The sequence below is a fragment of the Selaginella moellendorffii genome, unplaced genomic scaffold, assembly GCF_000143415.4.
Source record: "Selaginella moellendorffii unplaced genomic scaffold, v1.0 SELMOscaffold_0, whole genome shotgun sequence".
NCBI classification, from domain to species: Eukaryota; Viridiplantae; Streptophyta; class Lycopodiopsida; order Selaginellales; family Selaginellaceae; genus Selaginella; species Selaginella moellendorffii.
Window position 1 is genome coordinate 4,834,219 of NW_003314261.1, and position 23,599 is coordinate 4,857,817.

Sequence of the window (23,599 nt, forward strand, 5' to 3'; positions counted from 1 at the left end):
CTGGAATATGTATAAGAAAGTGAGGATGGAACTGATGTAGGGAAAGAAGCCAAAGAAATAGAGCACAAATTAACAAGAGTTGAGGAGTCTTCATACAATCAATAATGCAATCAAAGTGTGTTCACTATAGAAAGAGACTTGCTCCACATGATTCCCTGGCCTAAAGCAAGATGTAAGAAGAGTGAGAGCATCGAAGAAGTCCAGGGTCAAAAGTCACATTTTGAGAAGGCGTGGGCCAGTGAACTTCCAAGATTGCATGGTAAAGTATATGCATCTTGGGGAATTCCATGTAAAGGTAGAGTTAATACACAATAAGAGACTTGAGGGTGGATATAGGCTCTAGATGTAAGCTCCACACTATAGGAACAAGTTGCAAACTCCATCGCTGCAGCAGATACCACTCCCAAGCATTCACTGGAGGCAATTGGAGATGGCTACTTATTTAGAAGAAAGTGGTCAAATACTGGCTTTTCAATCCCAGTAGCCACCAACTCATCAGCTTCATCCACTATCAATGATAAAAACATTGTCAAGGTATGGCATTTTCTTTTGTTTTTCTAATATTTAAAGAGTTGGCGAGTTGTGGAGTGAAGTGTCAAGATTCCAGAGAATATACAGAAGAAGGATATTCCAAGAGTTTGTGACAAGAAGAAAGGAAGTTAAGAGAAGTTAGGGAAGAGAGGAGAATGACAAGTGGAGCTTGGCATGAGTCAAAGAGGCAGAACGATGGAGCACAGCATATTGATATGTCATATTTGAGTGCAGCAATGTGCAGAATAAGCAAAATTATCTAGTGAGCAGCGAGTGAGTATAGTGTGCTTACATTGTGGGCAAGAGTGGATTAGGCTGTTAGTTTAAGTCTTGGCTGAATTGTTAGAGGATTAAAAGCTTTTGTTCCTACACAGCTCTTGGAGTATGAGTTTAGGGTTCTAGTTGGACTTCTAGTTGTCATATTTGGTGCATTAGTTGGGAGCTGCATTCGTGAGCATTGAAGTTGAGTGTGGAAGGCCAGAATTCAGCTGCGGAGTGGTAGCTTGTGCATGCGTGGCCAGAGATGAGGAATAAATAGAAAAAGCTGTAGAGGATGTTCTAAGGGAGAAATCAAAAAAATAGAAAAAAGACAGAGAAGCAAAACGATTTAAGAAGTGTCAGCAAAACGATCCAGTGTCTTCTTCAGAAAAAACACCACAAAAGTTGCAGCGGACTGAGGAGGAATAGTGGGAACCTTATCAAAGTTTGCCACTACACTAACAGCAGCAATCATTTATTGTGATGGCAGCAGTACCACCACCAGCAGTTACTAGCCAGATGAAGTATCCCACGTATGTGACATTTGGTATAAGCATGTCACCATGTTCAAGAATGTGAGCATGGCCAATAGTGAGGAAACTTTGCAGCAGAGACTTTTTCCAGTGACATTGAAGGATGTTGCCACATGCAGTAGCTTTCACTAATTGGGACCATTTGAAGACTACATTTTTAAATGCTTTTTGCCCTACAAGATTCCATCAACGAGTGAGTGACGAGCTCAATGTGATTACCTTCCTGCCAGGAGAAACTATTCAATGGTATGCAATAAGATTTTGGCAACTCCTCTCAAAGAAGGATCCAAAACCTGCAAAAGATGATCAGGTTTGATACTTTTGGCAAGGCTCATCACGGTTTGAGCAGGCCAAGTTGCCAAGTCGTCATGGACATATCCAAGCATCATCAGTCCTTAGAAGAATGGCTACACAATCAGTAGGCTTGTTAGATCATACAAATCTAGGAGTCTATCCAGGCGGAGTACTTGGAATTTTAAATTCAGTGAGTGTGACAGCTCCAACTTTGATCCCAACAGTGGCTCCAGTGGCTCTTATGCAATTTCAAGTTCCAGCCCTATCACTAGAGGTACAGATGAACAAGGTTAAAGAAGATTTAGTCGAGGCTCTTACAAAGAAGATGGGGGACTTACAAGTTAATTGGATTAAGGGTGTTTAGAATCCTCCCCAGCCAGTGTGTGATCGCTCAAATGTCTAGTGTGAGTGTCCAGTCCAGCAAGCGAGAGTAAATTGTCAATTCTGTGCTCCAATATTTGAGAATGTAGGTGTTCCTTCTCTAATGCAAGTGAGTGAGCTCTTTGATCAATTTAGAGGGAGTAAGAAGCCACTCAGAGTAGGGAAGAGACAGAGGTATAGATGAGTCTTGAATCTGGAAGTTGCTCCTTATGATATTATGAGAGACTTGGACAATCAAAAACCAATAATTACTTTTGCTCAGTTACTTCAGTTAGCTCTAAGGCTTCAAAGGGTGTTTCTGCTACAATGCAATCTCATAGAGAGGTAGTGGTGAATTCAGCATGGCCAATCATAGCAGATATATTCTCCAGTGATTGAAATGGAGATAGCAGGTAAACAAATCAAGCATTACTTGTTGGATGGAGGGACTGGAGTAAATATTATTCCAGATGAGATGGCATTTAAGCTTGGCTTAGGAGTTCTTGTACCAGTGAATTTCCATGTTAAGATGGCAGATCAGAGTCGAGTGAAGCCGTTGGGAGTTCTTACAGGTGTGAAGATAGATGTAGCAGGGTTGAACTTTTATGTGGATTTTGTGGTTCTTAGGATGAGACTTGGCGAATTAACTTATCCATTGCTTCTAGGCTGACCTTGGTTGGTGCAAGCTGATACTGCTCAATACTATCATAAAGGCTTGATGAGGATTAGAAGTGGAAATTTCAAGCGCAAGATTCAAGTTAGTGTTCAAGTAGTGTCAAAGTTGAACCAGCCAATGGAAATTGAGAGAAGCACTCTGTTGTATCCACAACAGGAATTTGTCCCCCTCTCAAGAACTTACAACTTTACCCTTCTGGAACCCACAGCTCTCTACCTCCTGGATCGTCCCATGGCTGCCTCTCAGTAGGATGGACCAAGGAATAACTCTAATCTATCACTATCCTCGGCTGAAGCTCCCATCATCTCAGCCTCGATCAACCCTCCTCTCAATGCCTTTGCTAGTGCCTTCAGGCCAATCTCTAACACCAGCACCTCACTCAGCGCTCCAGTACTGCTCAGTGCCTCAAGCCAGCCCTCTCTCAGCCCCTTTGCCAGCACCTCCGGGCCGGTCTCTGCTTGATCACGCCCTAGCACCTTGCTCAGCTCACTAGTGCCGTTATCTTGGTGCTCAATGCAGTGCAATACCAAATTTTGGCACCTCTCAGCCACATCTGGTGGCTCATCCTCATCCTCGCTGGCTTCCTTGGCCAACACCATCATCCCAGGCTCTGGAGCCCTCAGGGCTCTAATACCATGAAGAGATATGTGGAAGCTAAGATGGACAAGGATGACTCTGGAAGGATAGTCGAATATAACGTCATAACCAAATGGCCTCTAGCCTACACCTGGATCGGTGGAGTGGCATTACTTCCACCTAGGATCATGACATAGAGAGCGTATACCTCAACAGTTTCTAGCTAGGAAAGGATATTTTGGGAGGGAAGATAGATCTCAAGAATGTGATGAGCTGCCATACCTCATGAGTGCTAATCACCATTTGCCTGGCACTGTAAGAAACGAGTTCTTCCCAGGCTTGACATATCTCTGGATCGTTCCCTTGACGTGTCCCCTGCCTGTCCTTTCCTGTTGTAGGCCCACTGCACTCGATCTCTCCATGTAAGAGTGAGCACCGTTCCATGCGACCGAATTCCTGTTGGGCATGAGCTTGAATATGTGCTTCGCTTCAGAGGTCATTGCCTGATCGAGGTAAGCCATGAGTAGCATTGTCCACGGAGTCTCGTACAAGGTGGACGTCTTGGGCAAGCCTCGAGCGACGCCTCGAGTGCAAGAAGCCACACTCGGGTTTTTCATCCTGTGCACCATAGTCTTGCTCGTTTTAAGATCCTTGGCAAATACTGCAATCATGGCCCCCACCTCTCATGCCCAGGCGAAGATCTAAAGATCTATACCGGCCCATGCATAACCTTCGATCATCATCACCCAGAGGTCCACAGCCGGATCCTTCACCAGCTTGAACAGCTCAGTTACCTTGTCCACCCCCCTCTGGGTATACTCCGAGTGCCTGATGTTCCAAGTCTTGACGTCCCTCTTCCCGGCACCATTAAAGAACTCCCTGGTTTCCTCGAGCTTCTCATTCACAATGCAGAGAGCCCGATCATGCTATAGCTGGTCGGCAAAGTCATACGCGCATAGCTCTTGAACCTGGTGCTCACAAGACCCATTTTTTTCTGCCGAGGCTCCACACGATCATGCAGAGGACTCCTCAATTCCATCTGGGTGGCCTTGGACGGCATTCTCTCGTAAGTGAGCTGAGCAGGTTAAGTTGAAAGCCAGCAGTAACCCGTTTGCAACAGAGATGTCAATCTTAAAGTGTGGTCTGATAGGCCCATACTGTTTCAAGTGCTCACACTCTCGGGGATGTTGGTGCCAAAGCGCCTTGAGAAGCTCCTGCGTCATCGGGTTATGAAATAAATAACCTTGCCCTAAATACTTAAACTGGTGTTTTGCATAAGGCGTATCGGCGAGTGCTTTTGCCGCTGGAGGTGAGATCGATGTGCAGCTCCATCCCATGCTGCGCACTCTGGCAGTGGAGGGCATGGCGGGTGGCGCCATCCGGCTCCCACTCTCACTCGAGGATCTTGACAAGCTCAAGGCGGTCTCACAGCCAGCACCATTCGGCATTGGCAAGCGTACTCTTGGCGATACAAGCGTCCGCCAGCCCTGGCAACTTGATCCCTCCAAGATCTCTTTCCCCGACAATCCAGAGTTTCTCGCCAAGACCGCCTACGACATAGCGTCCGCCGCTCTCTCGAGCATGGGAGTGCACGCGGGATCCCTAGAGCTTGGCGTGAAGCTGTACAAGATGCTACTGTATGAGCCAGGTGGGCATTTCAAGCTTCACAGCGACAAGGAGAAGGAAGCTGGCATGTTTGCGACCATGGTCATCCAGCTTCCTACCCAGACGGGCCATGGGGGTGGAGGTCTCACTGTCCGGCACTTGAGCTGCTCCAAGGCCTTCGAATTCCAATCCACTAGCGGCTACTTCTACACCACCTTTTTTTGTCATTGCGAGCGTAAGCTTGACGAGGTGACAAGGGGATCGAGGCTGTGCTTGGTCTTCAGCTTGGTAAGGAAGAACACCAGGTTCTTGGGCGTGGATGATAGTGTGTTCTTCACTTCAGCACTGCCCCGTGTCCAGGCTTTGATGCAAGCATGGGCCAGCCGCAGCAAGGGTTTTAGAGCAAAGATGGTGATCCCACTTTGCCACAAGTACTCCACCAAATGCTTGCGCTTTGCTGGGCTCAGGGGACATGACCGCGTGGTGGCTGCTCTTTGCGGGGGATGTGATTTCCTGGAGCTTCATCTCTGCACGTTGACCAAGCTTGTGCAGGATCCCCAACACGTTGATGATGATGATAGGAAGCATGATGATGAGCACTGGATTGAGAACTGGGTTTCAACCGAGGATCACTGCAAGGAATTTGGAAGATGGCCAATCAACATTGAACGAGACGTACTGAGATGCATTGGTGGTGACAGTCGAGAGCCATTTGACAAATTCCCTGACGAGGAAAGCTTTGACAAGGAAGGCTATGGAATTTACAAACACTTCTATCATGTTGCTGTGCTGGTGGCCTGGCCAAAGAGCAAACGCTATGACGCAATTCTCTCGAGTTGTTCGAGTGACGAGCACAGCATGGTTGTGCCCGGGCTCTTGAAAGACGCCACCACTGCTGAGGATGCAAAGCAAGAGGTGCACAAACTGGTGGTGGCGCTCGTGAAGTGGAAGCCTGAACTCCTCACAGCCAAGGTTTTGGGCTTGTGTCACAATTATGGACTCAGGGGAGCATGGAGCGATCAAGCTGGCCAGAATGCTTATAAAAAATGTCAAGTCCCTCAAGAAACATCCTGACAAATTAGGGAAGCTATTGGAGTTCTTCCTCGACACTCCAGCATGCAAAGCAGAGGCTTTGGAGATCGCCTCTGAGGCCCCACTGGAGTGCCTTGCACTGGCAGTGCGAGTACCGCCAGATTGTCAATGCTCAAGTGGACAAGCTTATATCAACGGATTTGCAAGCAGAGAAGCTCAAACTCCTGGTCGAACAGCGGAACGCAACCATCTTCGACGTTCATGCAAAGTTCCTGGCCAGTGTCGTGAAGCTGATCTCCAAGCTTGTGGAGTATGGCTCACTCGATACTACCAAGCAGCTTGCAAACGAGGTGGAGAATCAGCTGCCAATGGATCTGGAAGAGGAGCTCAAAGCATACGGTAGCCGCTACAATCTGGTGCTAGTACTGAGACAAATCAGGATCAAAGCGCACTGCGCTAGCGGACAGAACAGGAAAACCCTAATGTCTACGTGGTGAGGTGTGTCATGTAACACTCCCCCCCAAACTGAAGCCACTCACCAAACCAAATCTGTTGCGTAGGAGCTGAAACTGGTGTGGCCCCAATGGCTTGGTGAGAAAATTGGCTGGCATGTCCTGTGTCCTGAGATGTTGGACGGCCAAGGTGCCACCATCAACCAACTCATGCATGTAGTGAAATTGGACTTCAATGTGCTTTGAGTAGGCATGGTGGACGGGGTTCTTGGACATGGCAATGCTGCTTCGGTTGTCACACCAAGAAGTAGTGGGGCTAGCTTGTGAACATCCCAGCTCAGCAAGTAACCCTTGAGCCCAGACCACATCCCTGCTACTAGTAGTGAGTGCAATGTACTCTGCTTCTGCACTAGAAAGGGCCACCATAGATTATTGCTTGGAGGCCCACGTGATGGCACCTCCTGAGAAGGAAAGGCAAATGCCAGAAGTCAAGCGATGACCTTTGTTGTTGGCAAAATTAGCATCCGTGTAGCATGTCAATGATGCATCACCCCCTGAATAAGCAATGCCATAGTCTATAGTGCCTTGGAGGTATCTCATAATACACTTGGCAGCTTGCCAATGTATGGTGGTTGGTGATGTGTTGTACTGACTCAAGGCAATAGTCATATATATGATGTCGAGGCGAGTCATTAGGGCCAAATATATGAGGCAACCAATGAGATGCCGATAGGGAGTCCCAGTGGGTAGAGGCTCACCAGACTACTCAACTATGAGGTTGATAGCACCAACGACCATCGGGGTCTTGATGGGGTGGCAATTATGCATACCAAACCAATCCAGCAAGACTTCAACTTTACGTTGTTGGCTAAGCATGTAGCCACTGGACTCAAGATCATGTGTGACTTCAAAGCCAAGAAAGTAGGAGACTTGGCCAAGATCCTTCATCTGGAATTGTTGGCTGAGAGTAGCTTTTAGAGCAGCAATGGCATTGGTGTAATCACCCATGATGAGCAAATCATCAATGGAGAGGGCCACAATAAGCATGTGCTCAGCATGACCATTGACATACACATTGTGATCAGCATGACAGCGATGAAAGCCTTGAGCACGTAGGGTGGCATCAAATTTTTTATACCAAATACGGGAGCTCTATTTTAGGCCATACAAAGCTTTCCGCAGTTGCCATATAGGGCCACCAAGGGCAACATCATCCTCAAAACCAGGAAGTATATGCATATAGATGTCCTCTTGCAAATCCCCATTCAAAAATGTAGTTTTGATGTCCATATGGTGGACTTGCCATTTGCGAGCAGCTGCAAGTGCAAAAAGAGTATAGAGGCTAGCCATTTTTACAACCGGTGAGAATGTTTCATCGTAGTCAAGGCCATGGACTTGGTGAAAACCGCGAACAACCAACCGTGCCTTATAATGTACAACCTAACCATTTTTCCCATACTTCTTGGAAAAAATCCATTTTGGATCCAAGACATGTCATCCTAGTGGCACTAAATCAACTGGAACATAAGTTCAGTTAACCTGAATGGAAGAAACTTCTTCCACAATAGCTTCCATCCAAGATGAAGCCTCAAGTCCTGAGATGGCCTCATCATAGGTCATGGGGATGCCGACGTAAAAAAGGCCACAAATGTCATCAAGTTCTGCAGCATCTGCTTCAGCATTTTCCCGGACTTTCAACGAGGGCCGACGTTCCCAAGGGTGATCAAGAACTGGCATCAGATCAAGCATGCCACGACAGCGACAAGGTGGTGGAGGTGTCGGAGGCCTATCCTCAACTGGAGGAGCATCAGCTGGTTCAAGCATGTCCAGAAGTGGAGGATTCCCCAGTGGAATCTCTGGTGGCAACTCAGGAATAGGATCTTGAAGCAGAGGCAAGAGTGGACCATCTCCCATAAATGGGATCAAAGGAACAAGTTGAGTCTCAGCAATGAAAGAAGGATCTTGAAGAGCCTCTGTACACATGGGAAAGTTATCTTCATTGAACATGACGTCTATGCTTACAAGAGAGATGCAAGAACAACTTGTAAGCTTTTCTACTGATAATATCGCCCTGTGCATATCCCACGAAGATGAATTTTTTACTTTTGGGATCTAGCTTTTTCTGAAGTTGATCAGGGGTATGTGCATATGCTGCACAACCGAAGACCCAAAAGTGGGACACATCAGGAGTGGAACCTATCCAAAATGCCTCAAGGGTTTTTCCATCCAAAGCAACTGTGGCAAGGTGATTTTGTACGTGCATTGCGGTGGCTATAGCCTCTTGCCAAAACATCTTGTCAAGATGTGCATCAGCTAACAAAGCGCAAGCAACATTGACAAGAGTGCAATTCTTCCTTTCTGCAACACCATTTTGCTAGGAGCAGGCTGTGGCTTGCAATCGTATGCCTACATCATGACAGATGCCCCGAAGCTCATTGTTGAGGTATTCACCACCACTATCAACTCAAAGAGCTTTTATCTTTCAACCAAGGATGTTTTTAACGTAGGCCTTGTACATTTGAAAGGCAGCAACTACATCACTCTTACGTATCAAGAAATGGATGCATGTTCGACGGCTATAATCATCAATGAATGTGAAGAAATATCTTGCACCATCGTGACTTGGCACGTCCATGGGGCCGCAAAGATCAGAATGGACCAAATCTAGAAGTCCAAGTGCTTGATGCTTACTCGGTGAGAAATTCCGGTGGTGATGCTTGCCTAAAATGCAAGCTTCACAAAATGTAGATGGGATACGTTGAAAGTCCAATCCAGTAACAATATCTTGGGATTTCATCTGTTGAAGATGAACATGACCAAGTCTCTTATGCCAAAGCTTCACACAAGAATCGGCCTCTATAGTCTGAAAGGCCTAAACCAGGTTGGTAGCAATAATCTCATACAAGTCCCTAATGTGTGACCCACGAAACAATTGTGTACCAAGCATATGAAAGTCACTAGAGTCAACCAAAGAAACTCCCTTTTCATCAAAGACTACATTTTAATCACATATTTTGGCGACGGACATTAAGTTTCATCGCAAGGTGGAAACATGCATGGCACCATCAAAGGCCATGGTCCTCCCATGATCAAGTGAGAGCCAAAATTGTTTGATGCCTTCTATAGGGATAGTGGTATTGTCACCTAAATGAACACCATATTTTCCAATGCTCAGTTGATAACACTCAAAAAGACTCTTCTTATTGCCCATAAGATTAGTACAACTAGAGTCTAGGAGCCACCGGCTTGGTGCTGCAATTGCCTCTGCGTTGTAGAGCTCTTCAGCATCCTCATTTGCTGTAGCGATTCCATCACGCTCGAGCAGATTGAGTCGCTTGACAGGCTTGGGAGCAAGGCAATATTGAGCCCAGTGGCCCATCTCCAAACAACGAGCACACTGATTCTTAGCAAGTCTAGGCTAGCTGAGCAACACCTATGGCACCAAGAGTGAAATGGATGTCTTCAACATCCATTCACAAATAGATTCCTTCAGGCTAGAGGAAACTGGCAGCATCCAGACTCACACTGCTAAGCTCTAGGGCTTCTTCACACAACTTGCGACTACAATGGATGTCTTCAACATCCATTCACAAATGGATTCCTTGAGGCTAGAGGAAACTGGCAGCATCCAGACTCACTGCTAAGCTCCAGGGCTTCTTCACACAACTTGCGGCTGCTGGGGCAAAGCACTGTCTCACAGATGAGTAGTAGAGGTTGTAGCTTTACAGGTCTTTGCCAACTAGCTGATGTAAGCTCATGAGTTTGGACTTCCCGAGAGGTCACTCAGCCTAGTACTATTCAAACCCACCAAATATCCCAAAACCCTTAACCGATTAGAAAAAGTGCACTTTTATTCATGGGCCCTTTCCCTCTATATGGATTGTTTTTCAAGTCGTTCCCTTTAGTTACTTACAGTTGGAAGAATGCAATTGAAAGCCTACTTCTCCAACTAGGGATGATTTGGGCAGATGCCATGAGGAGTCTTCGCAATATTGAGGCCATGCAAAGCGAGAGAGCTCAAATGCCATAGGCTGTGTATGCTTCGTAGTCTTCTGGTGATGCCAAGGTGGCAAAACCACATATAGCTGCAAATGCCCAGAAAGAGCAAAATTCCGTGGCATTTGGGCATGCCAACTTCCAAAGCTTTGCTATAGTGGATTTTGGAAATTTGAGGACAAGCACATCACAATACTCCCTCTAGCCTTGGAATCCCAAAGGTTCCAATCACGCACCTCAACAGTGCCAGAGCCTAGAGCTGGTGATGACTCTATCCCATCTACAATCCCCAACAACCCATGAAACAAGAGATAAGATTCAAGATGGATCTTGAATCCCTCAAACCCTTCTCCATCAAACTCATAGATGGATCCTTCCATAGTGTTATCCTAGCTCCGATACCATGAGACAAGTCGGGATCAAAGCACACCGCGCTAGTGGACAGAACAGGAAAACCCTAATGTCTATGTGGCAAGGTGTGTCATGTAACAAGTACTGCTGTTCATGGTTTCATGGGGAAAATTGTCTGTGAACAGTGCAAAGACCATTCTCACAAAAGAGAGCATCATGTTTGAACTGATTGATGCATTGTCACTGATGAGGAGCGCGGCCACTTTGCTCGGTGTGAAAGAGAGGGGCCCCCTGAGAGCCTTGTTTGCTGGGCTGTGTGCTTCTTACTTGCAAGCAGGCTTGCAAGAGAATGGTCAAGAAGAAATTAGTTCCACCAACAAATACTTTCATTCCATAAAGAGCCACTTCGGTTCTGCAGAAGATCACTTTAATGCTGCGGAAGAGTACGCTCGAGATGAGTATAATCAGCTAGCAACAGTCTGCGACTCCGGTGTGATTACCAGGGCCAGGGAGTTTGTGGAGAATGTGTTGTGGTTTGGGGACGAAGAGCTCATTGGCAAGGTGGCCGGATTGCTCATGGACCGGACGCACTTAACTTCGAAGCTACTAAATTCCTCCCCAGAGTATTGTTGCGGTGGCTATGGATTCCACTGCTGCCGAGAGGAACGCTTTGAGGAATGTGGTGGAGGCGAGGATGGATCACTTGCGTTCCGGGCTCGAGTATGGAGGGGAGAGGATGACGTCGAATCCATTCAGGAGGGCGAGGATTGGAGGTGTGCTGCCGGAGGATCAAGTGCTGGAAAATCCGCGGAGGCTCCGTGCTCTGTGGGAGATCCGCGTGGAGGAATTCAAAGATCATGCTGCCGCCGAGCTCAATGATTTGGGGCTCGTCTTGAACAAGCTGGTTCCGTAAGGCAGTAAAAACTAGCTTGATATGTTGGTTTTACGATTTACGGTCATGTTTGTTTGGCATCTTGATCCTTTCGCATTTTCTCCTCCGTGAAATCACACACGGGCTTTTTCGAGTTTGATGGATGGTGTTTCTGTTTAGAGTATGAAACAAATGAAGGAAATATCTTCTTGTGGAAAGTTTTCTTTGAGATTCTCCTCGTAGCCGGCAATCGGCAACGTCCACGAGTGCATATAATATGTGTTGGGGAAGCTGGTTTTCGAGCGCAAAAACAATCAAAGTTTGGATGGGATTGCAAGATGGGGATATCACAACAACATGGATCTCGGTTTTAGATTGCTGGAAGAAAAATCGTAAGAAGTTTAGAAGTTTCTTTCGGTTCGTGTACCATCAGGAAATCATATTCTCTGACTGCGATATACAGCCGTCGGAGAGCAGTAGCTCTTCCACTTGCTTGGGCTTGAGAAGCTGCATCACGCACAGGTAATCTTCCAGGACCGGATCCACATTGAGGTCTGCGACCAGCGATCGTACCATGCTCGTAAAGATGTCGTTGTCCTGTCCGTTCCTATTGTTCCAGGACTCCAAGATTCTCCATCAAAGGGGTGAGCCTGGATCATCGCGTTCCACGCGACCGGATCCTGAGCATGAGCTTGATTGATGATGCGCATGAGGTCTCACCGTCCAGCACTTGGGCTGTTCCAAGGCCTTCGAATTCCAATCCCCCAGCGGCTACTTCTACACCACTTTTTTTTTTGTGATTGCGAGCATAAGCTTGACGAGGTGACGAGTGGATCGAGGCTGTGCCTGGTGTTTTGTTTGGTGAGGAAGAACACCAAGTTCCTGGGTGTGGATGATAGTGCTTTTTACATATCATCACTGCCCCGCGTCCAGTCTTTGATGCCCTCCCGCTGTGAAGGTCTTCGAGCAAAGATGGTGATCCCGCTCTGCCACAAGTACTCGAGCAAGAGCTTGCGCTTTTCTGGGCTTAAGGGACACGACCGCGTGGTGGCTGCACTTCGATCCGGGGGTGTGATTTCCCGGACCTCCATCTCTGCACGCTTACCAAGCTTGAAAAGGTCGATGATGATGTGATATTGATGACGAGCACTGGATCGAGAACTGGGTCTCAACCGAGGATCACTGTGTGGAATTTGGAAGATGTCAGATCAATGTTGAAGAAGACGTATTGAGATGCGCTGGTGGTAAGAGCCGTTTAACAACTTCTACGATAAGGAAAAATTTGACAATGAAGGCTACCGGGGGGAACGACGGGAATTTCCGAGTACTTCTATCACGTAGCAGTGCTGGTGGCCTCGCCCAAGAGCAAACGCTGTGTGGTTATTCTCTCGAATTGTTTGAGTCCCGTCCACAGCACGATTGTGGTTGGGCTCGTGAAAGACGCTGCCACTGTTGAGAATGCAAAGGAAGAGGTGCACAAATTGCTGGTGAACTAGCCTGAACTGGTTTTGGACTTGTGCCTCGGGAAGGACGAGATGTTTGATCATGGAGATGAGAATTTGGTGGGCAAGCTCAAGTCCGCAGCGTATGAGCATGGAGCGATCGAGCTGGCGAGAATGCTCATGAAATCTGTCAAGGAATATCCTGACAATTTAGGGAAGCTGTTAGAATTCTTTCTCGACACTCCCCGGAGATCGTCTCAGAAGCCCCGCTGGAGTGCGTTGCATTGGCAGTGCATCGCAGCCACAAGTACCGCCAACTCGTAGAGGCTCGAGTGGACAAGCTAACATCAACGGATTTGGAAGCAAGAGAAACTCAGGCTAAAACGTCCATCGTGGTGCAACCATCTTCAACGTTCATGGACAGTATATAGTATTTCAAATTGGTGTTTACACAATCTTACAGCTTCAGAAATCGTTTCTCGTAAAGAACCGACGAACGAAACAAGAAATTTAAGTGTCGTGAAGTTGATCTCAAAGCTTGCGGCGTATGGCTTGCTGCAGCTCGCAAGCAAGGTGGAAAAGCAGCTGCTGGTGGATCTGGAAGAGGAACTCAGACTGGACCACAAAGGCAGCTACAATGAAATGCTAGTACTGCCGTTCATGGTTTCATGGGGAAAGTTATCGATGAACACTACAAAGTCCGTATTCTGGGTGAAGAAGAAGGTGATGAATAATGCATTGACAGTGATAAGAAGCACGGCCGGTTTGCTAGGCGTGAAAGAGAATGGCGCAGTAACAGCCTTGTGTTGCTGGGTTGTATGCTTCTTACTTGCAGGCAAATGCTCCTCGACCAGACTTCGATTCCACGACTGAGCACTTTAAATTTGGTTCTCCGGAAGAGCACTTCGATTTTGCAGAAGAGCGCGCTCGAGATGAGTATAATCGGCTGGCGAGTGGCTACCATTCCAGTGTGATTCCCGTGGCCAGGGATTTTGTGGAGAATGTGTTCTGGTTCGGGGACGAAGAGCTCATCGGCAAGGTGGCTGGATTGCTCATCGACCGGACGCACTTAAGTTGGAGGCTATTAAGTTCTTTTTCTCCGAGCATCGTTGCGGTGGCTATGGATTCCAGTGCTGACCGTGTTCCATCCTCGCCTCCACCACCTTCCTCAAGCGTTCTGCGTTCCGGGCTCGAGTAAGGGGAGGAGAGGATCAAGCCAAATCCTTTCAAGAGGGCGAGGGTTGGAGATGTGCTGCCGGAAGAGCAAGTGCTGGAAAACCCGCGGAGACTCCGTGCTCTGCACGAGATCCGGGTGAAGGAATTCAAGGATCATGCTGCTGCGGAGCTCGAGGATTTGGAGCCCGTCTTGAACAAGTTGGCTCCGTAAGTACACAATGTATACAGTCGAAGAGAGAGCCTTTGGGACGAAATCTTTGTTTATGCTTATGTCTGCTGTGAAAGCGATATCTATTGAGAATAAATCCGGCCACAGTTGATGCGCTGTCCACAATTGAATGTGATGATCAAGATCGTAATTTCGAGCATCTTGAAGAAGCCAAGGAGCCCTTTAATATAATGAACTTGGGACGACCAAGAAAACCCGTACAGATATAACGTCATGAGCATTGGAGCAATTGCGAAAGAGCGTGGGCGGATCGGCGATCGATGCGCAAAACGCCCCGGGCCGAGGCATCGGGTTCACCGGGCGGGGGAGCTCTCGCATAGATCTTGGCAATCTCGAGGGCGGAAACCATATCATACACAGACTGCGATAGGACACAGCCGTCGCAGAGCTTTCTCGGCCATCTCAGTGAGCTCCTTGTCCCCGGCCCTCTGGCAAACCCCAAGAAAAGTCTTCCACACGTCGTAGTCCGGCTCGAAAGGCATGCAGTTGAGCAGCTCTTCCGCTTGCTTGGGCTTGAGAAGCTCCATCACACAGAGATAATCTTCCAGGACCGGATACACCTCAAAGTCTGCGACCATGGATCGGAGATAGCTTGCAGCTTCGTCAGTCCGGCCTAGAGACCTGCACGCGGATACCATGCTCGTAAAGATGCCGTTGTCCGGCATCACACCCCTGAGCACCATGTTGGAGAGCAAACTCACAGCCGCTGCATACTTCCCCTTCGTGGCCAATCCAGACACCATCAAACTCCACGACTCCAAGTTCTTCTCCTCTATCGAATGGAAAACCGAGGTTGCCTCCTCGAGAGACCCCAGCCTCAAGAACGTCTTGAGAAGCAAGTTGTTCAGCTCCAGATCTCTGAGGCAAGAGCTCCACCGAAACTCCTTCGCAATCTTCCCAGCATCGTCCAAATTGGTGCACGACTCCATGACCGTGAGGAACGAGTTCTTGTCCGGCTTGACATATCTCTGGATCATCCCCTTGAAGATCTTGTACGTGTCCCCTGCCTGTCCGTTCCTGTTGTAGGCCGCCATGATCGTGTTCCACGACTCCAAGTTCCGCTGCGCTCCCATTCCCTCGAACAGAATCCTAGCCTCCTCGATCTCTCCATGCAAAGAGTGAGCACGGATCATCGCGTTCCACGCGACCGGATCCCTGTTGGGCATGAGCTTGAAGATGCGCTTCGCTTCAGAGAACATCGCCCGATCGAGGTAAGCCATGAGCAGCGTCGTCCACGGAGCCTCGTACGAAGTAGACATCTTGTTGAACACGTCCTGCGCGTCGCTGATCTCTCCAGCCTTGAGGTAAGCCTCGAACAGCGGCGTGCAAGAAGCCACACTCGGGTTCTTCATCCTGTGCACCATCTCCTTCGCCGTCGCAAGATCCCCGCTCTCGGCAAATGCTGCGATCATAGCTCCCCACACTCTCTCGTGCCCGGGCGAAGCTCGGAAGATCGTGAACGCCCTCTGCGGCATCCCGGCACGCGCATACCCCTCGATCATCGTCACCCAGAGGTCCACTGCCGGATCCTTCGCCAGCTTGAACAGCTCCTTGGCCTCGTCCATGAGCCCTCTCTGGGTATACGCCGAGAGCATGATGTTCCAAGTCTTGACGTCCCTCTTCGCAGCACCATCGAAGAACTCCCTGGCCTCCTCGATCCTCCCGTTCACAATGTAAGCCTCCAGCATGTTGTTGAGCGCAATCATGCTGTTACTAGTCGGCAGAGTGTCATACGCGTAGCGCGCTTCCTCGGTGCTGTTGCAAACGCCGAAGAGCTTGATCAGGAGATTGCCCAGGAAGCCATCGTGGTCGTATCGCCTCTTTCTGATCAGTCCCTGGAGCCGGCGGCCCTCCTCGAGACCTTTCTCTTTGATACATCGTCGCAGGAGGAAGTAGTAAGCATCCTTGCTGCTCCCTCGATCGGATCTCGCGATGAATTCCACAGCCTCGGACAAGCTTCCCTCTTTGTAGTCACCAGCCACAGCTCGCAGCAGCGATCGAAAGTGTAAAAGCCTGGAGAGTGAGACCCGGACCATCTTCTTTGCTTCTCTGCCGCTATAAACCCCGGATGATTCTCTATTATATACAAGCTAGTCCAGAACCCCGAGCTTCCTGGTTCTACCACTTATCTACGATGGCAAGATCCCCCACTGGTGTAGCAGGCCTTTCCCCGACGCTATCTCCAGGACGAGCAGCACAAGGACTGCTAGCATCGCCACCCTTCCGTTCCAAGTCTCGGCGCTCTTTGTCCAGCCCCATTCCCAGACTGCTACTGGAGCTGGAAGTTCCCTCCGTTGTGTATCATACGTTGCGAGTAACTCTCCTACGCTTCCGAGAGGAACGAGCGCCTGAGAGAGAGAGAGAGAGAGAGAGAGAGCGAGATGAAAACTGAGAACAAACTTATAAGGAGTAGCAAACCTGTCGCGCTTCCAAGTTCGATACAGCCATTGCTCCGACGTAAGGTAGTGCTTCGATCACTGCGTCTGCCAAGTCTGTGATGAATGTGGAATCGCAGTTGAGCGCCGGAACTCGACCCCAGTGGACTATTCCCGACTCCAGCGCAAGCTCTTTGTATTCCATGTCGATCTCCTCCAATGTCTCGATGTGCTCGCTGACAAAACTGCATGCATTGCAAGAAAAGTTGGTCTTTCTTGTTCACAAAAGATTTATACAAACCTGATTGGAACTGCCAAAAGGCTCTTAATACCGTTCTGACCAAGCTCTTTTATCTTCACATCTGTGTATGGCTTTAGCCATTCGACAGGACCAACGCGGCTCTGGTATATGAAAACAACCACAAAATGAAAAACAAAAGAGAAACATCAAAGTGAGATAAATACCTGATATGCCAAGGAGTGAACGTTCTTCACACCCCTGCTCCGCAACTCAGACATGATCAAGTCGACACATTCTTCCATTTCCGCTTTGTATGGATCCCCGGCTTCTTCTACATACGCCACCGGAACTCCATGAGCACTAAAAAAGATATGGACCTGCAAGCAGAAACGTAAAACTTTGAGAACGCAAGCAAAGAGCTCCCTTACGTCCTCAGGATTCGGAAACTTGGAAAACTCCTTTTCTATGAGAGACGCCATAGCTTTTACATATCCTTCCCTCTGGTACCACGAAGGAATAACAGTGTGTTGCATGTTGACTAAATACTCATCCGACCTGCAATCAAGTTAAGCCTCAAACTACGAGCAACGATCGTGGTACCTAAAGATGCTTTCTAGAAGGCGCAAACTCGAACCGCTTGTGGAAATGGAAAACTGCGGGTAGAGTGGTAGAACGACAAGCCTCGTTATTCTATCCTTCTTTATCTGCACATAAGCTACAATTTAAACGAGATATATAAGAAGAATTTCGGCTAACCTGTTCAATGGCTTCTTCCGTGAAAGGATGCCAGTATCGCATCCCAACATATACCGTTGCAGGCAAATGCTTGGTCTCCAAAGATTTTTGGAGAGCCCTGGCCTGTGAGAAACTAAATACTGTAACTAAAAGAATGCGTGGATCAAGCCTTGCCTGTTCTTCAGTTATTCTTCTCAACGGAGAACCTCCACCGATAGACGCATATCCTTCGGCACTCTTGGGAGCCCGAGCTGCCGAAATAAACTCCGCAAGTGGTTTCTGGAGGAACCGAAACAGTCGAGGCAGCCGGATGATGTCCTGAAATACTTAATGTTGTTAGAAAGTACGCGAAAATAAAATCAAGGAAACACAAAGGGAAGTAAAACAAATGAAAAGAGAAAGATGTTAAACTCACAGGATCGGAGAAAAGATTAAAAAGAAAGGGTTGCACGTCTTCGAGGGAGTCGGGTCCTCCAAGGTTCAGAAGCAAAACTCCCACTTTCTCGTCCTGTGGGAGCGCCAAAGGTTGCCGAGTTTCACTCATCAAAGGTCCCACATCCACAGTTGCCTTCGTCATAAGCTTCCATGCGCTCTTTTGTGACCGTCTGGAAGCTTGAGACAAAGATCCGTATTTGCATGCGTGGTCTCCCAAGATCAGCACACTTGGCCTATAGATCCACAAAAAGAATTCATCAATACCATCGGAAGAAACAAAACTCAAACAAACGTGGCAAGGACACAGTCACAATCCAAAGAAGAAGAAGCTTTCAATACACGCGAGGCACAGTTCACGCTTTGGAAGAACACATACCCGGCCTTTGCCTGACGCCTGCAAGACACCTCACCAATGCGATTCCACTGCCGTGGTCTCTCGCCTGAACAGCGGAGCAGCTATATAATTTCCAGAAATCCCCCCAAAACTTACATGGATGAATCGCGAATTCTATCTGCTGCTGCATCGCCACCGCAGTCCAGCGCGCGTCCACAAGAATGTGAGCTCGCCGCCCGCCCTAGCGCGGCATTGGCGCTGCTCGCCACGGCAAACCCTAAAATCCTGGGCCGCTGACGTGGCAAAGCGGGAGCCCCAAATGCAACGCAAGGTTGACAATCGAGAGAGATGAAATCACATTCTTTACCCAGTTAAAGTTTGGTAAACAAGAAGGTTCATTGAACCTAGACTGGCTTGTGGCGCGAAACTTCTCCAGTCAATCAGGACCGTTGAACGCGCGCGTTTTCCAGAACGGAAGATCTCAGGTTGGTTCCCAATAAATAGGACCTTGGTTTGCGCGTAGAAACTCTGCTATTCTTACACATCGATTCCATCGCAGAGCGAAATGGCAATGGCAGAGAGAGAGATCGCGCTCACGGAAGAGCTGCGATCGGTGGCGGAGAGGAATCAGAAGCTGGAGAGGGCGCTGGCATCGAGCAGGGCGCGCGAGGAATCGCTGTGGAAGAAGATCGATCTCATGAGGATCGAGGAGCGGAAGCTGGAGGAGGCGGAGGAGCGTCTGTGCGCGCAGCTGGGGCAGCTGGAGGTGGAGTACATGGAGCAGAGCCGAGCCCACAAGGAGCAATTGGAGATGGAGCGATCGGCTCACTCGCGAGATCTCCAGCGCTTGGCGGAGGAATTTGCGGCGGTGGAGCGGAGACTGGAGGAGGCGCAGGCGAAGCTCGAGCTCTACGCCAGCAATGGGGATCGCCCGCGAGAGACGATCCATCGCCAGGATCAAGGATCGCTGCTCAAGAGCTCTGGAGATCAAAAGCTCGGGAAGAATGGAGGAGGCTTGGAGAGATTGCTGGTGATGTGGTCCAAGCCGGCTGTGGAGAGTTTTGCGTGAGATTGATGGAATAGTTAGCTTGCATTGATAGATCATTGTACCTTTGTAGATTGGGAAGAAACAAAAATGGAAAAAAAGCTGTTGCGTGGTACCAAAAAATCATCCATCAAGATCAAGGATAAAAAAACAAAAAATCTTGGTACTTTTCTACTTCATGCAACAAACAAGAACACCACAAAATCACTCAAGATCAACACTACGTTCTAAGGTTTTACTTTGTAAAAATATCGAAATCAGATCCAAACAGGCAAAAAGCTCACCGTCATTTTCAACTTTATTCTTCCAAACCCCACAAACTTTGACTTGTTCCATCTTCACTCAATGCTCTTAATCTGTAGTACAAGATGGCTGAAAGATCATAGTCCCTTCATTGAAGTTCTTGGGTGGAAAGACAAAAGAAAACCTCGCAGGCTTTGATCAGCACAAACAAGATCGTGCAAACCTTTCTCTCTCGCGCGCGTCTAGGCAAAAGTGTTTGGCCTCTTGGCCTTGAACGTCGTCTTGAGCTTCCGGCTGGGCGCGCGGATCTTCCGGTTCATGAGCGGGAACTTGATCTCCGAGCTGTGGAACTGCTTGGTGTTCTCGCGCTTGCAAGCACTGTCCGGGACGCTCGCCGTCTTGATGATCTGGATGCAGGGGAATCGGACGCGGTGCCGCGACGCCATCTCGTCATACATTTGCTCCACCGCGCCGTTCAAGGTGATGTCGCGGTACTCCTTGTACATGTTGTGGTACCCCGTCCGGCTCTGGTACCTCACCCAGATGCCATAGTTCTTGATCGTGGTCGGGTTCTTCTCGAAAATCTGTGTCACGAAGTTCCAAAGTTCTCACTTGTAAGGCTCGAGAAAAGAAAGAAAAAGAAAGAACTTTACCTCGTTGATAGCGAGGATCTGGCCGTGAGACTTCTTCACCTTCTTGAGCTTGCGAAGGAAGTACCTAGAGTGAAAGAAAGGTAAATCGAGAGAAAATGGAAATGGATCGATCGATCCAATCGACTCCACTCACCAGAATTTGGACTTGGCGCGCACTTCGTCGCCGGCCCAGAGCTTCATCCGGTACATCTTTGGGTGCTCATTGTCGGGAGTGGGAGTAGCTCTCCCGACCACCTGGTACTGATGAAACTGCGAGACAATGGGAGGGATCAATCGATGGATCGAGCGCTCGAGCTGCGAATTCTTACCCGGAACTTCATCGCGCCGCGCCTCGCCTCTTTCTCCCGCAGCCGCCCAAATGCGAAGACCCTCTAAACCCTAGGCGTGGAAAGCCGTCCGATTGATTTGCCCTAACACGGACGGCATCGGAGACGCGTCCGCGGTTCGATACCTTTCGTGGCCGTGATTTAGCTCAGGGTTTAGATTTTGGAACCTATGCCCAGTGGCGGATTCTTGCGCAATCCTCTGGATCGGCTGCCGGGCGGCATTCTTGCGGTCTGGATCGATCTGATCGTTGCGTTTTGTAGGGAAAATCCTGTGGAAGGGCTTTCCTCGAGTTTGTCGCGTCCTTGCTGCGGACGATGATCCTCATTTTCTGGGAGAGATCAAGCTTAAGCTCGAGATCTTTCACTACTGCGGTAAGATCGATCGTTTAAGAGCTCTCTGGGAATTTTCTTTACAATGTTGGCAGTGACAACGTTTGTGAATGGAGACTCTGTTCGTGAAGCATTACAAATGGAGCCATGCTCGTTTCATACAGCTTTGCTGGGGAGCAAGAACATCAAAGGCCTTGAAATCCTCTCTACACCACGATGTGTACCTATAATTTGTGAGTTTTAAGCATTTGGCAGTGGTTTCTAGCATAGAGGATATGGCGATCACGATGCAAGGCATTGCTGTAAGGTTTATGTTTCTGAAAGTGGATTTTCCTATCGCAAAGTTTTTTAAACAGGCTGGTGCTGCTGGCTTTCTTTGAAAACGAACTATTGACGACGAAACACTCAAAAATCTTTGGCAGCATGTAGCAAGAAAGGTACAAAATGTATGTTTTGTTTCTTCAATCAGCTAAGTAAATTTCCAGGCTTTGAAGGAGCAGAGCCGAGTCCATCTTCATCCAATCGATGAACCAACAATCTCTACAAAACATACTTCTACAACTGAAGATCAATCCAAGACACAACTAGAACAATCATCTAACGCAACATCTGACAGCATTCCCACTCTAGTTACATCTCAAAGTAACAATATCTCAGGTAGTGTTTTGGAGTTTTTACTCGTGAGGCTGATTGTCATGTATGAGAAGAAGCAATGGGAAATAAAATCGTATGCTGGCGAGAGCGTGAATGGTCAGCTGACTTCTAGCAATGACGAAGTGACGCTGGATGACGAGCTGGAGTCCATACAAAGGTCAGCATCTGACCATAGCGGAACCGTCGATGCCGCTCAACAAGAGCAACACATGCAACGTGTAGAAAACTGTCGCAAAAAAGAACGATCTTTAACAACGAAAAAAACAAAGGTAAGAACGCCTCTTCTCTCTTATGCACTTGACGATGTTTCTTCTCAGGTTGATTGGAACCCAGATCTTCACCGGTTGTTTGTTCAAACTGTAGAGGAACTCGGCTTGGAGAAAGCGATTCCATCTCGAATTCTGGAAATCATGGGTGTTGAGTCCCTCACACGCCATAATGTTGCCAGTCACTTACAGGTACAAGAACATCATTGTATGCTTGTGTAAACACTATTTTCAGAAGTATCGTGCTCAGAGGAAGCGCAAGCGCGCTGAATCGAAACAGAAGTGCTCAAGCTTAGAGCCGCTGAATAAACGCGATTGTCTACACATCCAACCTTCTCCATCCATTCCTTCTACGTGCCTGGCCATGTATGGGGACTCCCTGCTCAAGGTTGGCCACCTCCAAAGCCTTTGCACCAGGTACTCGTAGAGTTCCTTTTCAGTATGGGTGCCTGATTCTAGTTTTTGCAGAATTCCATTTCCGCATGGCAGACAACGGGTCCACCTGCAAAGCATGTATGTGTTGTTTTTAAGCACCGACTTGTTTTCTCTGAATTTGCAGTCAAGAAACGCAAACAAAGATGAATCGCGTGTAAGGTCTAAACTATCTTTACCGATGGGACTTAAGCCTCCGATGATCGCGGGTCTAATCGAAGAACTCAGGAAACTGGCTCAAAGAGCTAAGTGAAGATTCAACGAGGGCAGGCTGTATGGTGGGCTCTTCAGCGGAGTAGCTGATGGATCATCCAAACATCCCGTAAGCCGAACTTGGACTTTCAATATTGGATAGCTGAACTAGTCAGACTCTTGACTTCGAGAACAGACTGGGAAGACGCACTCTCTTCTGAGCTGCAACTACAGGTAGCTAAAACTAGTGCTTGATCTTTGTTTTAATCCTTTGGTGTTTGCAGGAGTCGAGTACCTGCGAGAAGAGTCCAGTTAAATCATATGAAACTGAAACCGAGACATTACAGCAGGTAGCTTACCTCCTAGAAGAGTGATCCCGCTCCTGATCCTGCTCTGGGTGACTTTGCAGGATACTCGGGCACTCTATTTCCTCTCTCGTCATACAGGATGAGGCCAGAGAAATCCGGAGGCTCGCACTTCTCGCCCGTGAGAATCGTTCTCTGCCACACGGCTCCCGTGTTCTCCCAGAACATATCGTCCTGCTTCCTGTACTGCTGCTCCACGCGCAAAAGAGCAGCTTTGCGCTTGGCTTCCTTGCGCTTTGACAACCACTTGAGCTTGGCCAAGGCCCTTGGAGTTAAACATCCTTCGCTGCCAGAGAGCGAGCCAGACCTGTCGAGCGAATCCTCCGAGTCTGCTAACTCCTTGCTAGAAATTCTCTTGACGGTAAACATTCCCAGCAGCGTAGCGAACCATCTCGTCATGTGATTCATCGTGCTCCTTGTTTTTCGATGCAGGCTAGCTAGCTCGGCCTGCTGAGTAGCGAGTGAGATAGGCTGGAGAGCCGCAGACAAAGGGGCTTGTCTCTTACCTCGAAGAGAGCGTAAGTTTTTCTAGACGATCCCGCTATCCTTGTTTGACTCGCAAAGCCCGAAGTGCACCTTGCAGATTGGTGC

General features: G+C 48.4%; 7 protein-coding genes across 10 annotated transcripts; 2 read left to right on the forward strand and 5 right to left on the reverse strand.

Annotated features, from left to right (window-relative positions):
• Positions 1–7,469: 7,469 nt before the first annotated feature.
• Positions 7,470–9,696, reverse strand: LOC112347549. Its single transcript, XM_024678626.1, has 4 exons — positions 9,462–9,696; positions 8,421–8,675; positions 7,857–8,290; positions 7,470–7,757 (listed from the first exon to the last, which is right to left on the reverse strand). Exons 1-4 carry the CDS (start codon positions 9,694–9,696, stop codon positions 7,470–7,472), a joined length of 1,212 nt encoding a protein of 403 aa, XP_024534394.1.
• A 5,036-nt stretch (positions 9,697–14,732) lies between these two features.
• On the reverse strand, positions 14,733–16,418 carry LOC9642242 (pentatricopeptide repeat-containing protein At1g56690, mitochondrial). The gene has a single exon (XM_002961102.2). It carries the CDS (start codon positions 16,416–16,418, stop codon positions 14,733–14,735), a length of 1,686 nt encoding a protein of 561 aa, XP_002961148.2.
• A 14-nt stretch (positions 16,419–16,432) lies between these two features.
• Positions 16,433–18,828, reverse strand: LOC9642243 (ferrochelatase-2, chloroplastic). Of its 3 annotated transcripts, XM_024676946.1 has the most exons (11): positions 18,659–18,827; positions 18,545–18,608; positions 18,149–18,401; positions 17,906–18,051; positions 17,755–17,854; positions 17,599–17,702; positions 17,427–17,553; positions 17,223–17,375; positions 17,059–17,159; positions 16,801–17,002; positions 16,433–16,730 (listed from the first exon to the last, which is right to left on the reverse strand). In XM_024676946.1, the coding sequence occupies exons 1-11, from the start codon at positions 18,690–18,692 to the stop codon at positions 16,512–16,514; spliced, it is 1,503 nt and encodes a 500-aa protein (XP_024532714.1). In that variant the 5' UTR covers positions 18,693–18,827; the 3' UTR covers positions 16,433–16,511. The 3 variants fall into 3 exon arrangements, with proteins under 3 accessions (XP_024532714.1, XP_024532710.1, XP_002961149.2); XM_024676942.1 differs by having other exon boundaries at positions 17,223–17,553; positions 17,755–17,856; positions 17,908–18,051; positions 18,659–18,828; XM_002961103.2 differs by having other exon boundaries at positions 17,755–18,051.
• Positions 18,829–18,996: 168 nt separating this feature from the next.
• On the forward strand, positions 18,997–19,817 carry LOC9632508. The gene has a single exon (XM_024677000.1). It carries the CDS (start codon positions 19,068–19,070, stop codon positions 19,569–19,571), a length of 504 nt encoding a protein of 167 aa, XP_024532768.1. The 5' UTR covers positions 18,997–19,067; the 3' UTR covers positions 19,572–19,817.
• Positions 19,818–19,916: 99 nt separating this feature from the next.
• LOC9632509 (60S ribosomal protein L18a) lies at positions 19,917–20,854 on the reverse strand. The gene is made up of 4 exons (XM_002961104.2): positions 20,752–20,854; positions 20,577–20,692; positions 20,444–20,507; positions 19,917–20,374 (listed from the first exon to the last, which is right to left on the reverse strand). The coding sequence occupies exons 1-4, from the start codon at positions 20,761–20,763 to the stop codon at positions 20,033–20,035; spliced, it is 534 nt and encodes a 177-aa protein (XP_002961150.1). The 5' UTR covers positions 20,764–20,854; the 3' UTR covers positions 19,917–20,032.
• An 88-nt stretch (positions 20,855–20,942) lies between these two features.
• LOC9642244 (transcription factor BOA) lies at positions 20,943–23,385 on the forward strand. Of its 2 annotated transcripts, none has more exons than XM_024676981.1 (9): positions 20,943–21,141; positions 21,195–21,332; positions 21,456–21,536; positions 21,585–21,756; positions 21,810–22,022; positions 22,071–22,211; positions 22,255–22,436; positions 22,488–22,993; positions 23,053–23,385. In XM_024676981.1, exons 5-8 carry the CDS (start codon positions 21,963–21,965, stop codon positions 22,702–22,704), a joined length of 600 nt encoding a protein of 199 aa, XP_024532749.1. In that variant the 5' UTR covers positions 20,943–21,141; positions 21,195–21,332; positions 21,456–21,536; positions 21,585–21,756; positions 21,810–21,962; the 3' UTR covers positions 22,705–22,993; positions 23,053–23,385. The 2 variants fall into 2 exon arrangements, with proteins under 2 accessions (XP_024532749.1, XP_024532755.1); XM_024676987.1 differs by having other exon boundaries at positions 21,195–21,401; positions 23,053–23,300.
• Positions 22,777–23,443, reverse strand: LOC9632510. The gene is made up of 2 exons (XM_002961105.2): positions 23,003–23,443; positions 22,777–22,938 (listed from the first exon to the last, which is right to left on the reverse strand). The coding sequence occupies exon 1, from the start codon at positions 23,414–23,416 to the stop codon at positions 23,006–23,008; it is 411 nt and encodes a 136-aa protein (XP_002961151.1). The 5' UTR covers positions 23,417–23,443; the 3' UTR covers positions 22,777–22,938; positions 23,003–23,005.
• Between the last annotated feature and the right edge of the window lie 156 nt (positions 23,444–23,599).

Bases quoted from the DNA above. Each gene is read 5' to 3' on its own strand.
- LOC112347549 (XM_024678626.1), bottom strand. From the start codon at position 9,696: ATGGGCCACTGGGCTCAATATTGCCTTGCTCCCAAGCCTGTCAAGCGA. The intron at 8,676-9,461 runs GTGACAATACCA...ATGGTGTTGCAG, and splicing joins AAAATATGGTGTTCATTTAG to AAAGGAAGAATTGCACTCTT. The intron at 7,758-7,856 runs GTTAACTGAACT...AAAAATGGTTAG, and splicing joins AAGAAGTTTCTTCCATTCAG to GTTGTACATTATAAGGCACG.
- LOC9642242 (XM_002961102.2), bottom strand. From the start codon at position 16,418: ATGGTCCGGGTCTCACTCTCCAGGCTTTTACACTTTCGATCGCTGCTG.
- LOC9642243 (XM_024676942.1), bottom strand. From the start codon at position 18,692: ATGCAGCAGCAGATAGAATTCGCGATTCATCCAT. The intron at 18,609-18,658 runs GTAAGTTTTGGG...TCCGCTGTTCAG, and splicing joins AGAATTCGCGATTCATCCAT to GCGAGAGACCACGGCAGTGG. The intron at 18,402-18,544 runs GTATGTGTTCTT...GTGGATCTATAG, and splicing joins AGGCGTCAGGCAAAGGCCGG to GCCAAGTGTGCTGATCTTGG.
- LOC9632508 (XM_024677000.1), top strand. From the start codon at position 19,068: ATGGCAATGGCAGAGAGAGAGATCGCGCTCACGGAAGAGCTGCGATCG.
- LOC9632509 (XM_002961104.2), bottom strand. The intron at 20,508-20,576 runs GTGAGTGGAGTC...CTTTCACTCTAG, and splicing joins CGCGCCAAGTCCAAATTCTG to GTACTTCCTTCGCAAGCTCA. The intron at 20,375-20,443 runs GTAAAGTTCTTT...TTCGTGACACAG, and splicing joins AGATCCTCGCTATCAACGAG to ATTTTCGAGAAGAACCCGAC.
- LOC9642244 (XM_024676981.1), top strand. From the start codon at position 21,963: ATGCAACGTGTAGAAAACTGTCGCAAAAAAGAACGATCTTTAACAACG. The intron at 22,212-22,254 runs GTACAAGAACAT...CACTATTTTCAG, and splicing joins ATGTTGCCAGTCACTTACAG to AAGTATCGTGCTCAGAGGAA. The intron at 22,437-22,487 runs GTACTCGTAGAG...TAGTTTTTGCAG, and splicing joins CTCCAAAGCCTTTGCACCAG to AATTCCATTTCCGCATGGCA.
- LOC9632510 (XM_002961105.2), bottom strand. From the start codon at position 23,416: ATGAATCACATGACGAGATGGTTCGCTACGCTGCTGGGAATGTTTACC.